Source organism: Alligator sinensis, unplaced genomic scaffold, assembly GCF_000455745.1.
Source record: "Alligator sinensis unplaced genomic scaffold, ASM45574v1 scaffold518_2, whole genome shotgun sequence".
Lineage (NCBI taxonomy): Eukaryota > Metazoa > Chordata > Crocodylia > Alligatoridae > Alligator > Alligator sinensis.
Window position 1 is genome coordinate 422,157 of NW_005842779.1, and position 16,739 is coordinate 438,895.

At 47.6% G+C, this 16,739-nt stretch overlaps 1 protein-coding gene across 1 annotated transcript in view; it reads right to left on the reverse strand.

Moving 5' to 3' along the window:
- LOXHD1 (lipoxygenase homology domains 1) overlaps positions 1 to 16,739 on the reverse strand; it is a 194,840-nt gene that overhangs the window by 136,103 nt on the left and 41,998 nt on the right. The window contains exons 6-10 of the mRNA XM_006034862.2: positions 12,903 to 13,051; positions 9,289 to 9,412; positions 5,651 to 5,901; positions 4,016 to 4,151; positions 297 to 457 (exon numbers count right to left, since the gene is read on the reverse strand). Coding sequence (XP_006034924.1) covers positions 297 to 457; positions 4,016 to 4,151; positions 5,651 to 5,901; positions 9,289 to 9,412; positions 12,903 to 13,051 — 821 coding nt within the window. The remainder of the gene's footprint in view (positions 1 to 296; positions 458 to 4,015; positions 4,152 to 5,650; positions 5,902 to 9,288; positions 9,413 to 12,902; positions 13,052 to 16,739) is intronic.

The window sequence follows — 16,739 nt, forward strand, 5'->3', positions numbered from 1 at the left end:
TGGGGTACCCCTTAGAGAGATGCCCAGGGCATCTCCGAGGCGTGCATCTGCACAAAAAGAACATGCTGTGTGTTGTCCCACAGGATCAGGCCCCTGCCCAGTGTGGGACCATGGCATGTATTTCACCCAGTCAAGTGGATCAGCTGTGCTGGGACAAATCCTGGCACAGGCGATCTGCTTCATTTACCGTGTCTGTTTACACCTTTAAAAGATGCTGTTCCCCTCTGCATAGGAGTGATAGTAGCCCCCAGATTAACCACAGCCAAGCCCTTCCACCACACCCACTAAGCTCCTACCACAAATTTGTCAGTCCGTCCACATTCAAAGTCATCTGATTTGCTGTCCAGTTTAATTGTATCTGACTTCCCCTTGTCCCCATAAACCTGGAGGAAGACGGTGGCATCTGTCCCCGCATTCTTAATGTCACTTGTCCAGATCCAAAGAGACCAGGGGTTTTCTATGGAGGACAAACAAAATGGTTTTGAACAAAGCAGCAAACAAACAGAAAAAACCCCATTCTTTTAACTTCACTAGCCCAGGAGGAGGCCAGATATTTATGTGAAGGAAGGCTGGAGCCTTTTGTCCTCTTGGGCATATACATAATGCATATATACTGTGACCTTCATAGACACAGCTATATGATGCTACGGGGAATGACATGCCTGTTCTCAGTGTGAGGTATGGGACATGGAGAGGGAGATACCATACACATGCCCCTTTAAATTATAATGGAAAAATGTAACTCACTGTCTTCTAGATGAGAAATATTGTTATATAAACTATGCCATCTACCTAGGTACCACTATGGCTTTCTGCAGCCATAGTGTAGAAAGTTTTGGATACATATTTGCATTCATACATCCATCCCCTGTACTTGTGGATTTATCCTCAAAGTGCCACTCTAAAGCCGGGAAGTATTATTGACTCCGTTTTTATAGTTGGGGAACAGACAAAGTGAGGGGTGAAGGTTACATTTTTGCAGCATTCATGTGATTTAGCAGTCAAAATCCCATAGACGTCCAAGTAGGCATTTGGGAATTTTTTATCATAAATAACGTACCCAAAAAGCCATGCAGAAGGAGATGCAAAATGAACTCCACCCTCCCGAGTCTCAGCATCTATTTTGCCACCCTGCATGCACACAGCAACTTGGTTGCTCACATGAAAGGGCAGTTGCTGTCATAAAAGTGACCCCACTTCCCCCAAGCGGCTGTTCCTTGTGTGTGAGCAGAAGCTGTTCACTTCAGTGATGGTTTTGTGCTCTCTCTTCTAGAGGTCCTGCAGACTCTGCCCCTATGGGAGATGGGATGGGATGCTTTCCTGGTGGAGGTGGCAACAGAATTATTAATGAAGCTCTAATTATAGAAGCCTTCCACCTTCTGATGATGCCTGAGCCAGAACGAACACAGCTTGACCTACAGATCCCAGGTTGCGTATGAAAATACCATGATGTGCATATAAATTAACTTCTCATTGACCTACCCAGTAGGGAGTTGGAAGAATTATAATGGAGAGAGCTGGTCAAACAAAAAGGGGGTTGGGGGGGGGGAATTCATTAAATATTTTCAACTCCTCCCTCCCCTTCCAATTTTTAATTAAAATTTTTAAAAAATCAACCAGCTCTGCAAGCAGACAAGTCAAGCAGAGGTAAGATGATAGAGAGTCTTGAATCTGAGCTAAAGTTTAAATGGAGAAAGGGATGGGAGGCCAGTGATGTGATATTAGAAGGAGACACTGGTTGGTGAGGTGAGTGGCTTCAGTGAAGGGATCTTAGAAGGACCGAAAGAAGGACATGGGTGTCAGTGAAACTGGAGAGAAGTCAGGGATTTAACTATTGGGACAGTATGGAAAGGAGAGGCTATGGCTTATACTGAGAAATAACACTTATTAGGTATGCTGCGGGGACAAAAAGTCAGAGATTACATGGAGGCCATGAGCCTGTGAGGCATAAAAAATAGCAGTGGTTCTAGATGAGATAGGAGAGGAGGAAGCAGAGGTTGGGGGAAGATAAGAAGCTCAATTATGGAAAGTTCCCCACTATGAAAGGGGCAGTAAGGGAGGTAAGAGCCGGCAGGGGGATATGGAAAGAGCTAGACTAGGGATCTATACATATATATATGGAGCAACTAGAACCATAGGAGTGAACGCAGCCAAAGTAGTAAAGGGAGCAAAGAAGGAACCAAGCCGAGAGCCCTGCAGGAGCTTCTCTACAGTTAATAGAGGAGATTAGGATGCACCCAAGAATTTGCCATCATTTTCAATGAGCTTGGTGGCTCACTAGGACAGAAACCTTTGGGTGGCCACCCAAGGAGTCTCCTTCCTAATGCTGTGCAAGAAGCTGATCACTATGGAGATTAAAAATGGGTTGGACAAAGCTCTATGAACCGTTCAGTAGGGAACAATCTCGCACCTCTACGAGAAGGGAAGGTGATATAAGAGGCCCTTCTTGTCTCTAGGTTTAACCGTTCCATAAATATGAACACTTCACTGTCCCTGAGTTCTCAGCAAAAGCATTTTCTGACCTCCTTCCACAGGAGAGCAACAAGGGAGTCCCCCTCCCTATATTAATCACAGTTGATAAAACAGGGATAGCAATCATACATGCTTTAGCAAACTAGAGTCCAGACCAAGTCAAACACCCGAGGCAGTGATGGTATAAAGTGCTATTAAATGCACTTTGCTTACATGGAAATGCTCCTTCAACAGGAGGAGGAGGAACCCACTGAGACATCCTAATTAGGAGCAGGGGACTGGAAGAGGCTTCCTGGGCTATCGAGTCCGGGCCCCTGTGTTCTCAGGGAATTTTTAACCCCAAGGAATCCCCATAACAGCCACTTCACCCCCTCACACAGCATCTATTCAGTTAATTAAAACTTTCTGCTGACCTGTCTCTATTGATGCAGATGTGGTAGAGGAATTTGCTGCACATTGCAAAAAAACCCCAACAGATTTAGACATGCAAGTGGCTGGTGAGTGCAATGTCCTACACTCCACTGGACTTACTTAACCAAATCCATGTGAGCATTCCTCCCTCTGATGCTTAACTTTGGCACTCAAGGGGCCCATCTATGCAAGACGTTTACTGTGCAGTAGACTAATTAGTTGTGTAGTAAATATTGCACATTTACATGTGCACCCCTATTAGGCTGGAGTAAACTAATCTACCCTGCAGCAGGATAGTATTTGAAAATACAGTACTAGTCTGCTGCAGAGTTATTTACTCCACAGCAGCACATGTGTAGATGCTGCATGAGAGTGCTTCATTGCAGGGACTGCATCCCAGGTAACCCCATGCTGAAGCGCCCTTGTGCCCCAACCAGCCCATCCACACCATGCTGAGCAGAGGTGAACAGCCCCGGGCTGGCATGCTCTCCTGCCAGCTAGGGCTGCTCTGACCCAGCTCAATGTGCTGAGGTCCCGGGCACATCTGCGAAAGACACGCCCAGTGCAATAAACTCTGGAGCAATAAGCTCAGGAGTTTATTGCTTCACATTAATATGCACATGTAGATGCACCCAAGGAAATGCATTCTGCAGTTACCCAAGATTGCAAAATACTCTCATGCTTTCTTTACTCTTGGCCCACATACCAGGAAAAAAATCTTTGTAAATTCAAGAACAAAAAAAGCCCCCCCAAAAGTTTGTTTATTCTTTATTCTTCCTACCCCTTCTTTTACTGGATGTTACATTTCCTTGGGGCTTTTTGTTCTGTTTTACAGAAGATATTCAACTTTGCAATCAAGGTAGGATTTAACGGTACAGTGGGAAGAGCTCTAGATGTAATGGACCTGAAGCCTAGAATTGCTTGAATTTCCTGAACTCCCCAAGTCCCTGTTCACCTCATTGTCTCAAAGCTGAAGTTAGAGTCTACAGCTGAGAGCCTTAATCACTGCACTGACATCTCTGCCTTGCAGAAGAATCTGCTTGTATTGTGTCAGAGTAAGCAGCATGCAAAACACTGCAAGGTTAAAGAGGACAGGGAAAATCTGCCGTTCTCTTCCATCCCCTGCACATACTTTTTAGTCTCTTCTGACGCAGGGAGACCATTTCGTAGAGCTCCCGTTCCACCAGGCCGTCTCCTTCATCTTCATCCAGCCATTTCACACAGGGGAAGGTTTGTTCAATACCAGTGAATGGGCAATAAACCACCACCTAGGGAAAAAAGCCCAAGAGAATAAGTCCAGCTATCCAATATCCTTTCACAGTGGCCTCAGCACTAACCTAGGTGACAAATGAGCAAGGAATTCTTGGAGTCAAGCAGTAAGGCAAGGTCTTTTCTGCTCCCAGTTATGGGTACAACGGGTGGCCCTCTTCCCTCCACCCCTATTCCCCAGAAGACCCCTCTTGGGATGGACTGAAGTGGGCTGGCCAAGCAGAGGCAAAGCATCACAGTTCAAGGCTGCAGCAAGACATAGGTAGGCTGAGCAGGATTTCATTTTTATCATTAAACATTGATAAATGTTGATTCCACCTCACACAGCCCAACAAAAAATATTTCCATCATTAATAATCAAAATGTATAGAAAGGGGACGTAAAAAAAAGTGATGGCTGATGGAGTGTGTGAACATAGGAGGAATAGTCCTACAGAAGTGTGCTGACTGGTTCAGACTGCAACTCCCAGAAACCCCAGGGGACTGGGAACAAAGGAAAAGGAAGTGACAACGCAGATGAAAGAGCTAGGGGTGAGCAGAGCTGGGACAGATGCCAGCTCTGTCACTCAGCTGGTGGCAGTCCTATAGTGGCTACGTTTGTCGTGGCAGGCAGTTAAACTCCACTATAATAATAGTATACTGTCATTAATAAATGTTCTCCCCCCACACCTCTAATTTCATGCAATCCTGACAAAAAATAATAACTAAAAATGGAAGTAAATGCTTAAAAATAAAATTGATATTATCTGTCAAAATTATTAAAAAATAAAAATTGAACCCTGCCAAGCCTAGATATAGGATGGGAGAGGGGAAGGGAGGAGGAATGGTTCACTGGTATGGGGAGTAGAGTTAAAAGAAGTACCAATGGCCACTAGAGTCAGTGAACAATGTAATACTGACACCTGCTTTATGGCAAGGACCCGTTCTGTGTCTCCTTCACTTTAAATGAAGTGATGCCAATGGACTGGTTGCAGAACCCTTTGGTGCTTCTCAGGAGACCCCAGTGATAAAACAGTTCCAGTGTCTCCCAGATAAACCACATTAGTTCCCCAGAAAACTGTACATCCTGCCACGGTTAAAGAGAAACCAGCCCAAACTTGAACCCCTAACCAGCCACTCTGCTTACTCTGGAGCCATGATCAAAACAGTATCTGAAATACTTGGATCCTAACTTTGACGCAATAAAGACAAAACTGCATGTCTGCAATGCCCCTTATGCAAACATCAGAAGGTGTTTTAATGCCAAGCAGAAAATAATCCCTATCTCTGTGTCTGCAAAGGAGCAATCAACCCAATTAAAGTGCATTTTATTTATGTATATAACGTGCCTCCAAGGCAATCAGTTGCATAGCACGCATTAGGTATATTATTGACGTGCTAAACTGGGGACACCTTGATGCAAATGAAACCAGAATTTTTCAAATGATTTACTTTTGCAGGGCAGGTTTTGAACGGAAAGCAATGTGACTGCCGCCCAAAGACAAATGACCTGCTCTCACCTTCTCACAATACCAACCAGAACTGACACCACAGTTATCATGCCCAATGGTGACTCTGCTCAGAGGGCTGAGAAGAGCTGCTATCTCAATATGAAATACATCTGTCCTGGCACGTTCAAATTCGCCTCCTTCCAAGAAAATCTTTCCACTATTCTTTAAACCTTTTGAGCCATGCAGGGTGACATGGATCTTAGAGTTAGTGCCGGCACCTCTGATGTCCCCTGTCATGACAGCAACGGTGTAAACGAGACCTGAGGGATTCACAAAGACATGGGAGTTTAGTTAGCAAGGTGTGAAGGTAACCATTTCTGATTTGATGTAGAGCATAGTTTGGTGCTACACTCAGATTCCCAGGGGGTGTTTTGTTTTTGACCTACATGCAATGCAGTATAAAAATTATTTCTTTTTTGTTCCATGGTGTCTGAAACTCCAGCAAAAACCATTGCTAAATCTTATGTAACTTCATATAATCCTACAGGTGCATTCTTGTGGTCATGGGTTTTCCATAGCAAAGTCCCAGGAAAAGAGCTGTAATTCTAGGCTTCCTGATGTTCTTCTAATAATAACCATTAAGTTCAACAAAAAAATTTAATAGAGGTACATGATACTCTTTATTGCAGAGTTCTCAGAGTTACTTTTCAAAAGATGCCCAGATATTATCTCACATGAGGAGACTAGGATATAGATAGCAACACCAACCTTTTCAAATGTAAAGTTAAGCCCTTTAATCCCACCCTTGGACATCTTAATAAGAATGGTCTGATTATTCAGAGGTATTGAAAACCAAAAGCTCCAAAATGAAGTCAATGGAAGCTGTGCACCATCAGAATGGCTGAAAACCAGCCTTAAGATACTGGGTTGAATGAATATCTGGCCTCATCCAGAACTGCAATATCTGTCAACTTCAACCAATAGGGCCCAACCTTTCTTAAACCAATAGAGGCTAACCAACAGGTGTGCCAGAAATAAGCCCCTCACCATCCCCAAGTGCCACTCCTATACCCTTCCCCTATGAAATCTGCTACTCTGCTTTCTGCTCCCTGCCCTGTGCTCCCTCCCCAATGTGCTGCTCTGCTTTCTGCTTCTTGTTCTATCTGCCATGGCGCTGCCTGACCTGGCACGTGCCACACACGGAGGCTGCCCATGTCACCTATGCTATGCGTGCCATGGGTTGGTCACCCCAAACACTCTGAAAACTTGGACCTCATAAATGGCAGTGGTGCAGAAGGAGTCAGAAGCAGAGCTGGGATTATTCAAAGTTAGAGATTCCTGTCTCCCACAGGTATGTTCAGATCTCACTTCATTACAGAATAAGGAGCTAATCCTATAAGGGCATGTATAAAAATAGTGGGCTCAGTCTTGCAGACCCTACTCAGGTTATATCTTCATGAAGACTTTAGCCTATGTATGGACCAATCATGGGTTTTTTAAAACTTGACATTAGCATTGACATTTTTTTTGTTGTTGTTTTTTTGTTCATTGGATTTATATAGCCCTCTCCCAGCAGAAGCTCAGGGAGGCTTCCAATAAAAGGCAAAACAACTCACAAGGCATGAAACAACAAGAGATTCCCCCAGTGATACCCTTGAACTTTAGCATTCCCCCACCCCATTCAATGCAGATAGTGGATCCCTAGCAAACCTATGAGCACAGGCTGAATGAGTCGAAGGTAGCCATGCAGGCTTTGTTGAGGTGATGTTGCTGCCATGATGGTCCAGAAGATATGAAAAGGGCAAAAATTCCTGTGGGTGATGTCTTTGAACCACTGATACCCGAGGAAGGGTACTATTATACCCAAAAGCTTGCCTACGTCTACACCAACCATACAATTGGTCCAATAAAAGATATCATGCACAAGAATGATTGGGTACAAGAACTATCGGCCAAGAATTAAGAGGGTATTACAGCAGAAAGATAGGCCTTTTCCCCCTATCTTTTTCACAGCATGAGAAACACACCTGTCATTCCACATCTGAGCGAGGTTTGCAGTGAGAGGAATCCCAAGCTCACAAGTGGTTGTAGACATCAAAATTAGTGAAGTGCACTTGTAATGTGTGGTGCCTATACTAGCCATGCTCCCAAACACAGGCCACATCTCCTACTGCACCACATCTACTACTTTCTGCACAGTACTAGCATAAGCAAGTATTAAGTGACCGCGCAGTATAGTCACTGCATGGTAGCAGTAGCATTTCATGTAGATGCGCCTGCAGAGAGGCAAAGCAAGCAGCAGCAGAATCCAAACCAGCCTGGCAAGAAAATTGCAGCACTGACTTGAGCTCAGATTTTCTCAGTGATGAAGCATTTGTTTGTCTGTGCTCTAATTAAGTCAGGCAGTCATAAAGTCAATATTAGTGTTTGAAACTAAACTTCATGTGCGCTAAAAGGAGACGCTGCTTCCTGGCCAGCAGTCTGAAGTACAAAATGGATTGCGGTGCAGCATGCTGGCAGTCATTTCATCGCTTACTCAAATAAATCATCTGCTTGGAAATGGGAACCCACGTTCTGGAGGCCAGTGTTCAACCCACTGAAGCATCTATCGGATTCTTCTTCTACCAGCTGCCAGCCTGTGCCCCACTTAGGCAGGTGCACCATGGCCTAAGACAACAGGCGTGCACTGAACCTGCTGTGTGGGTGAGCCAGGCATTGGAGAAAATGCATGGCGTCTGATGGGGTCTGTGCACACAGCTAGGTACTGAAGATGTATAATCCACAGCAGGTGTCCCTAAGGGGGTCACAGAAATACCATTTTACCTTCTAAGCAGGACATGCCTAGAGACTGCCATCTACCTGTGTGCATAGACAAAATAGGAGTCCTAAATGGAAGCGGTGGATTTTTAAACCCACTACTTCAATTTAGGGCACTTTAAACCCCTGTGTCGTGCACACCTCGCACTTACCCGCCACTCTGGAAGTGGGGAGGGGAGGGCAAGCTGCCAGTGGGCAGAGCAGTCCCTGGGCTGCAAAGGGAGCTGGTGCTTCCCTCCGTGGCAGCGGTGGCCCCCCCGCAGGCAGCTCTGGGCCACAGGCACCCAGCTCAGGTGGTCCTGGAGGGCACTGCAGCCGTGGAGGGAAGCACCAGGCTCCCGCACAGCTCAGGCAGGCAGGCTCCAAGGGGAAAAGAAAAAAAAAATAGATCAGGCTTGCCACTTTTCTTGTGGGGAGCCTGCCAGGCTGCTACCAGGCTGCCTGCAGGGCTTCCTGCAAAGCCCCTGAGCTGCACGGAGCCCGGTGCTTTGCTCTGCGGCTGTAAGGGCAGCAAACTAAAACTCCTCGAAGGAGTTTTAGTTTGCTGTGCCCCAAGTCATTTAAGGTGCACTACCCCGCCGAATTTCCTACAGCGGCTTGAATTAATGTGCAATATGTCACCGATGCATGCAAACACTGATGCCATTATAGCAGTGCAAAAGCATTTAGCCAGCTTTAAAGTGTCACGCACACATGCCCCTTGTTTCATCTACACACGGCCTATAGTGCAACCCCACATATACAAAGAGAAAAAAGCCAGTATTTAGCTATGTGACTGACATTCCCATCCCCAGCTCCATTCAATAGATTCCATTTTACTACAAGCAAACCCTCTTACCCGGGCTTTGCACCTTTCTCATCCCACTTTGGACTGGGCCCACTGCCTTTACCTGTGGCCTCCATGCCTCCCACAAGAATGTCCCGCTGAATTTTCCCATCATCTTCATCTAACGCAAACCAGCGGTTGCATGGGAATTCATACTCAGCTTTATTGCCTATGTCTTCAATGATGACCTAGGAGAAGAGGAGAGCCAATTTATACCGGAGACAAAAATACAGCTGAGGGGGTGTTACACAGAGAGGAGAGCAAAGAGCACAGCAGAGATGCAGCATCATTTGGAGTATTCAGTTTCATCAGGCTTTGGATGGATCTAATAGAAATCAAGACCCCCATCCCTGACAGTTACTGATGAAGTGCCAGACAATTGCCTAGTAAAACTGGCTATTTTGTCTAGTGAGCGCTGTCAGGATCTGCCTCCTATGCAAGGCCAGCTGCCTCTGCAAGCAAGACCATCTGGCCGGCCTGCTTTGCTTCTCTTGAGTCAGCTTGCTGGCGTCTCTCCATCCTCCAGCTGGATGGAAACCCTTTGTTCTCATTTGGGGCTGGGCTCTCTTATTGCAGTTACAGGGCTTGGATGGTTATCACCAGAGGCCTCTTTCTGATTGAACAGATCAGTGAGGCCGATACTAATGTATAACAGAGGTCCTAAAATCCTACCCACTGATTCCTATATTATACTAACCACTTCCTTCCTTCTCAGCTCTATGGGCATCCTAGCCCCTCTCTACTGTGCAAAGCCACGAGTTCTAATTTCACTTAGAGAGAGCTGCAAATTAGGGAGAACATGACTTTCAGTCCCCGGGTAGATGTTTCACAGTGATTTAAGCCAAGCAAAGAACTTGCCCTGCATGGCCAGATTAGTGCATTGTTATCTACTTCGGAGTTTCTTGCACCTTCTGTTCAAATATCCCTAACCGCCGGAGAGGGATTACTGGATATGAGCAGGTCAGGCAGTTTCTATGTATGCTCAAAACCCCTCTAGCTCACCACTATTTCAAGCTATTAGTGGGGGGGGAATATTCTATTTTTCACCTAGATGTGAAATTTCCACTTACATCCAGAATATCTTAGACAGGCAGGATTTTCTTTCCTCTCACTTTCCCCTAGCTGTCAATGCCAGCGGGGCAGAGGCTGGAAGTATATTTATTCTGGAAGCCGGACACCAGAAGTTCCCGATTTATCACTCATCTAAGAACTTGCCTGTCACTGCTCCAGGTCCCACCTGCACGTCCTCACATTGAAATCAGAGCTTCTCCTTGGTGTGCAAGACGATTGTAGATGGGCATATGGGACTAGAAATGGGGCTGCTGTGGGTGTGCTGGAGCCTTATAAAGACTGCATTTAAGTACCTATGGGTTATGAGTATCCATTGTAGTAATTCCCAGAGCAGCAGTGGTAGAAATATCAATGGTGAAGAGAAACCCGTGATAAACTGTCTCTTCAGACTCACATGAAATATAAAAGAGCATTTGAATAAAGAGGTTAGAGCTGGTGAGGTGACTATGGGCATTAACAACTAGAAAGCACCATCCAAATCTCTGGATGCCTGAGCTGGACGACCGTTTAATACATTCACCCAGATATGGCAGCGTTTGCTTCACTAGCCACGATAAAGCTAGACTGTGGCACCTCTTGAAACATGGGCTCCTTTACACTTGTTCAGCAGAAGTCAAGCCCCCAGCATAGAAACAGCTTCACTTACAATCACACATCTTACTGATTGCAGCTGAAAGGCATAAGATTAGCTTTCAGCTGCCTTTTCTCCTCTCCCTGGAGTCCGTGACACAATCGACCTGATCTAAGTGGGTCTAAAGTCTGTCACGCAGAAACTATTTATATAGCGACAAAGTGACACTCCTCTTCTGTGGACTGCTCCCAGTTATCAGAGAGACTCCCCAGGAGCTCTCTTTTCCATCTCTGTTGCCCCCGGGCATTTTAAGTGATAAGCTTTAATGTCAACCACAGAAACAATCCCGATCAGTGCACTACTTGCATTTCTAGGGTAGCAACTCACCATCATGACCTAGGAGAAGAGGAGAGCCCTCTGTCCTCATGCTCTAGGGCAGAGGCATAGCCAGGCAGCTCTGCACCCTGGGTAACCACGCGATACCTGGGATAGGTCTGGTTACCAACTGCAGTGATGTGATCAGCTGTGGTCAAGACTATTTTTGCACCCCACCCCAAAGGCAGCACCTGGGGCTGCTGCCCCAGTTTGTGCCCCCCGTCCACAAGGGCACGACTGCTGTGGGGGCCCATCTTGAGACCCGGCGGTGTGAGTTACAGAAGTTTTGAACGCTCCTAACTGCAAGTGGAACCGAGGAGCAGTGCTTTGAACATGCAGTATATTAAAGAAATGCCGAGCACTCTTAAAAATGAGATCCTAAATTTGTACACCCAAAACTAGTGGACGCTTTTGACCTCAATCTCTCTGTGCCTCAGTTACCTGTTTGTCAAATGGGGATAATATTGCCCTCTTGCAACACCAGGGTGCAGTGGGGATGAATTCATGAACACAGGTGAAACACTCAGGTACCATAGTTATGAGCCTAGTAGAAAAAGCCTATGAAGGAATGAATACCTCTGCATTCAGAGCATTAACTGAGCAAGCAGCAAAGTCTGGTTTGCATCCTGTAACTAGCACCTTGCTCCTAATGCATAAACAAATGAGGACCGGATTAGGGGTGAGCCCAAATGGGGTTTGTAGAAGGCCACTAAGAAACCTAAGCAATTAGAAGAGCCACTAAGCAATTCTGGGGGCTTGCATGGGAGCTAAGTGGTGACGAATGTGCATTGACCCAAACTGTAGGTGTTTGTCATGAACATGGCTACTTCTTCTGTTCCCTGGAAGAATCGATGAAGAGAGCAGGACATGTGGGGAGCTGAAAACAGAAGGGGCAGTTCACCTAGGATTGGATCCTATTCCACCTTTTGGGCACCTAGGTAGACTTAGGTACCTAAAAGAAATCATATTCCATCTTCCTTGAGTCCCTGAAAAAGTGCTAACACAGAAGACGGTGGGTCCTCCTTCTCTTTGCAGATTTTGGTGACTTAGCCTTAAGGCTAAGATGAAGACATGTTACTGACATTGGTACATCACTGCTTTCTAAAGGACTGGGAAAAGGATTGCATTTAGGTGCCTAAATCCACTTTGCCTGGCCCTAAACTTACACCTCCATACTCTAGGATGCAAGTGCTGACTTAGGACAAATGTTGACAGTTAATTAAATCCTGGCTCCTGTGGCGGGGCACCGACGGTGGCATTTCTGCCACAGCTCCTACATGGGGCCACATGAAAGAAAGCCTCCGTTTAGAATAGGCTCAGGACTAGGATGTCACAGGACATGACTGAGGAGGAGCACTGGGAAGGCAGGTAAGGGAAGTGTTTGCCATCCCAGGATGCACTCAACTTCTGCCAGTGTGCTAGCCCTTTGCTCCCCTTCCCAAGTACCAAACTCAGGCACAAAAATCAGTTATACCAGAGGACATGGATGTGGTTCCCAGTATTTGCTTTGAGAACCAAATATTTGACCCACGCTGCTCTGGGTCACAGAGAATCTGAAATACCCAATTACCAGCAAGTATTTTGATCTCTTGGTATCAGACCAGTGAGCAGCGGCACAGTTAGATATTGTGATCCTGTTGTATCTCTAACGAATAACAAACCTTGGCAAGGAACCAGCCAGCAGAGCCCCCCTTGTTGTTATGGCCTATGGAAATTTTTCTTAATTTTCCTAAGTTTGGGGCATCCAGAGTGAACTTGTCCTCAGCTCCCTTTTCAAAGTTGTCCTTGTCATTGTCCAATTTCCTCTCCCCTAAAGAAAAACAAGGTTAAACAAAAATGGTGAATGAAATGGAAATGGTAGTTCAGAGCATCAGTAAATACTTCTACACACAAATTCTGCGTTTAGCAGAGCCACCCTGAAATAGCCATTAAGCCAAGCAGTGATTCTCCGTGGAAAGGAGAAGGCATAAAGGTATCAACTTTAGACTCTAAATAGAAAACTCCTCCCCTTTTGAAAGAAAAAGGCAGGATTCTCTCTCCAATGTGGCCCTCAAACAGTCCAAAATACTGCGCTGGGATTTACTTTCGTACCATGCATATCTTCCTCCCCACAATTTAGTCTTCCAAAATGGGGGGAAGCATGGGCTCCTCAGAGGAACATAGCGGCTACTAACAATTGCCTTCTGAAGGCTGGTTTTCAGAGGGCATTGGCCCCTTGAGGACACTAGGGACACCTAGAGAGGACACTATGGATGCTCTGACCAGGACAGAGAGGATACTGGGCAATTATATGCCAAGGAAAGAGTAAGCTGCTCTGGAAGGCACTCTAGGAGTGCCATGGTAGACCGTCTGGGAGAGGCAGAGTGGTTCAGCATGCAGAGGAGAGTGTGTGCAAGCACACCTAGGGAGAGAGCCAATACCCAAGCCGAGCACGTGAGGGAAAGGGCAAGAGGGCTGATACCTGAGCCAAGCGCCTGGCAGAGAAGGGGAGAGGGCTGATGCCCAAGCTGAGCACTCTGCAGAGAGAGCTGATACCCAAGCCAAGTGCCTGGCGGAGAGGGTCAATACCCAAGCCGAGCACCTGGAGGAGAGGGTCAATACCTGAGCCAAGTGCCTGGAAGAGAAGGTGAGAAGGCTGATATCTGAGCCGAGAGCCTGGTGGAGAGGGTGAGAGGGTTAATATCCGAGCTGAGTGACTGGCAGAGAAGGCTGATACCCAAGCCAAGCACCCAGTGGAAAGGGCAAGAGGGCTGATACCTGAGTCAAGTGCATAATGGAGAGGGCAAGAGAGTCAATACCGAAGCTGAGCACTTTGTGGAGAGGGCCAATATCCAGCCGAGCGCCTGATGGAGAGGCCGATACCTGAGCTGAGGGCCAATACCTGAGCTAAGCACCCTGTGGAGGAGGCTTGCAAGTAGCAGTAGAGAGCCCAGGGAACAAAGTGAGCAGAACTAGTGGAAGCTGGGATGGCTTCAAGACTGGAAGCCTTGAAGTCCTGATTAAGGGTGGATTCCAGGTGAGAAGACCTGGGACTGAGACTGGCTACATGGTCTTGTCCAGACCCTGAAACCAAGAGGTGGGCTTGACAGCAATTAGGGTGCAGTTACAAGCCAAGAGGTCCACAGTTCAGCTGGGCCTATGCAGGCTGTAGAAAACCAACAGAGAGAAGGGAACCTGGGAGGCCAGTAGGCAGCGGTTGGCAGGGTCCTGCTAGAAAGATGGCTGATTGAGCCAGATAGGCCATCCATGATGTTCAGGGTGATGGAAGGCATCAAAGGTGCAATTCTGGTGACTGAGAGCAGACTCCCATATTACAATAACAAACAACAGCAAAAGATGGAACAGGAAGGATAAAGGGGAGCTATCTAAGAGATCAGAGGGCATAGCAATTAGGGCTGACTACAAGAGGCCCCAGACTTGGCATCGTAGTGCCAAACCTGCTAAAATAACCCACTCTCCTTTTCAATGGTCTTGATGTTCCACCAATCAAGCTTTTCTTTCTTTGGAAATGTTGCTGAAGAATTTGCACATTAGGTACTCCTGGTCTCTCTTTTCCTATTTCACAGCCCTGTAGACCATTTGTAGCTCTTCTCATAGATTTAATAGATTTCATAGATTTTTAGGGTCAGAAGGGACCTCAGTAAATCAACAAGTCCGACCTCCTGCCCTGGGCAGGAAAGAGCGCTGGGGTCAGATGATCCAAGCTAGGTGCTTGTCCAGTCTCCTCTTAAAGACCTCCAAGGTAGAGGAGGTCATCACCTCACTTGGAAGCCCATTCCAGATTTTAGCAACCCTTACCATAAAGAATTTTTTCCTAATGTCTAATCTAAATTTGCTATCCGTCAGTTTATGGATGTTGTTCCTAGTAACCCCAAGGGGCACTCTGGTAAACAGATTATCCCCTATTCCTTTCTGTCTCCCCCAACCCCTGGATGAATTTGTAGGTGGCCACAACATCCTAGATCTGAGGTCTTCAGCAGCAGCTTCAGTTTCAGCTTTTGGCAGAGCTACCAAGAGCTACTGACAACTCCATTCAAAAAGAAAGGGATTTTTTTTCTCAAAAGGAAAGGGAGGGTGAATGAACTGAAGATTACACCTTTCCATGCTCTCTGGGTGCATCTACACAAGATGCTTTATTGCACAGTAATTTGGTCTACTCTCCGGTGCCAGCAAATGCAGGTAGCAAATTAACTGCAAAGTAGTTACTGCACACTAACACACTTGTAAACACTGACCGGGAGCAAATTGCTCCTAGTCAGCCCCACCACCAGGGAACCACCCTTGGGCGAACCTCAGGACTACAGGGCTGAGACCTTCTCCAGCCCCAGGGCTGGGGCAGCTTTTTGCCTGCCCAGCCCCTGGCCCTTAAAAGGCTGCAGGGATACCAGTGCCCTGGGCCACCTGCAGCCAACTTCTGGCCATCTGGTCCCACAGCAGAGGCCCCCAGGCAGCCATAGCAGTCTGTCTGGACCCCAGTGCTGGTCCCTGTCACAGCATCACTGCGTACCTGCCTGTCCTGTGCCATCTCACTCCACTGGGTGCTGCAGGTACCTGCCAAGGCCTGGCACCACCCTGAGCCACCTGCAACCAGCCTCTGGCCACCAGGTGATGCAGCAGAGGCCCCCAGGCAGCCGCAGCAGCTGCCCAGACACCGGCGCTGGTCCCTGGCATAGCATTGCTACCTGCTTGCCTGTCCTGTGCCATGCCCCTGTGCTGGGTGCTGCAGGCATCTGCCCAAGCCTGGCAGCTCCTGGACTGTCGCATGGAGACCCTGTGGGCTATTCATGCTGGTGCCATCCCTGACACCACACGCCAAGAGGGTCTCTGTCGTTGGGGAGGGAGGGAAGACGGGGGTGCCTCTGTGCTGGTGGAGGGGCATAAAGTGCTTTTCTGAGAGCTGTCTGCAGTGAGTGTGGTGCTGGGGGTGCGTACTGCAGTAGGGCTGGGGTTTGTGGGCAGCCATCCAGGTAGCCTACACCAGGGAGTGCAGAAGGAGGTGGTTGGCCGGCGCCTCTTGCACCCAGTGCCCTGGCCCCCACTGCTGGGTGAGCAGCTCACCTGGGGCCTTGATGGGAAGGACCTGTTGCTGTCACTGCCACTGCAGCTGGTACTCCCGCTACCAGGTGTCCTCCACCCCCAGTGCAAAGTGCCCGCTCTCCACCAGGGCTGGCAGGGCGGAGTTGTGGAAGACGCAGGCATCGTGGGTGCTGCCCACCTAGCCGGCACTCATGTTGGTGAAGTTGCCACAGTGGCTGCCAACAGCCTGGAGCCCAACAGAGTGAAAGCCTTACCAGCTGTAGTAGGGGCGGTCACTGTGGGGCGGGCAGGTGATGGGGAAGTGGGTCCCATCCAGGGTCCCATTGCACTGGGAGAAGCCCAAGGTGCGAAACCCCGTCACTGCTGCAGGGGGTTGTGCACCTGGAGCACGGCATTCCCCAGCACGTCCTGCAGGGTGCCATGTAGATGTACCCTCTGAGACCATAATGCTAGACAATTCT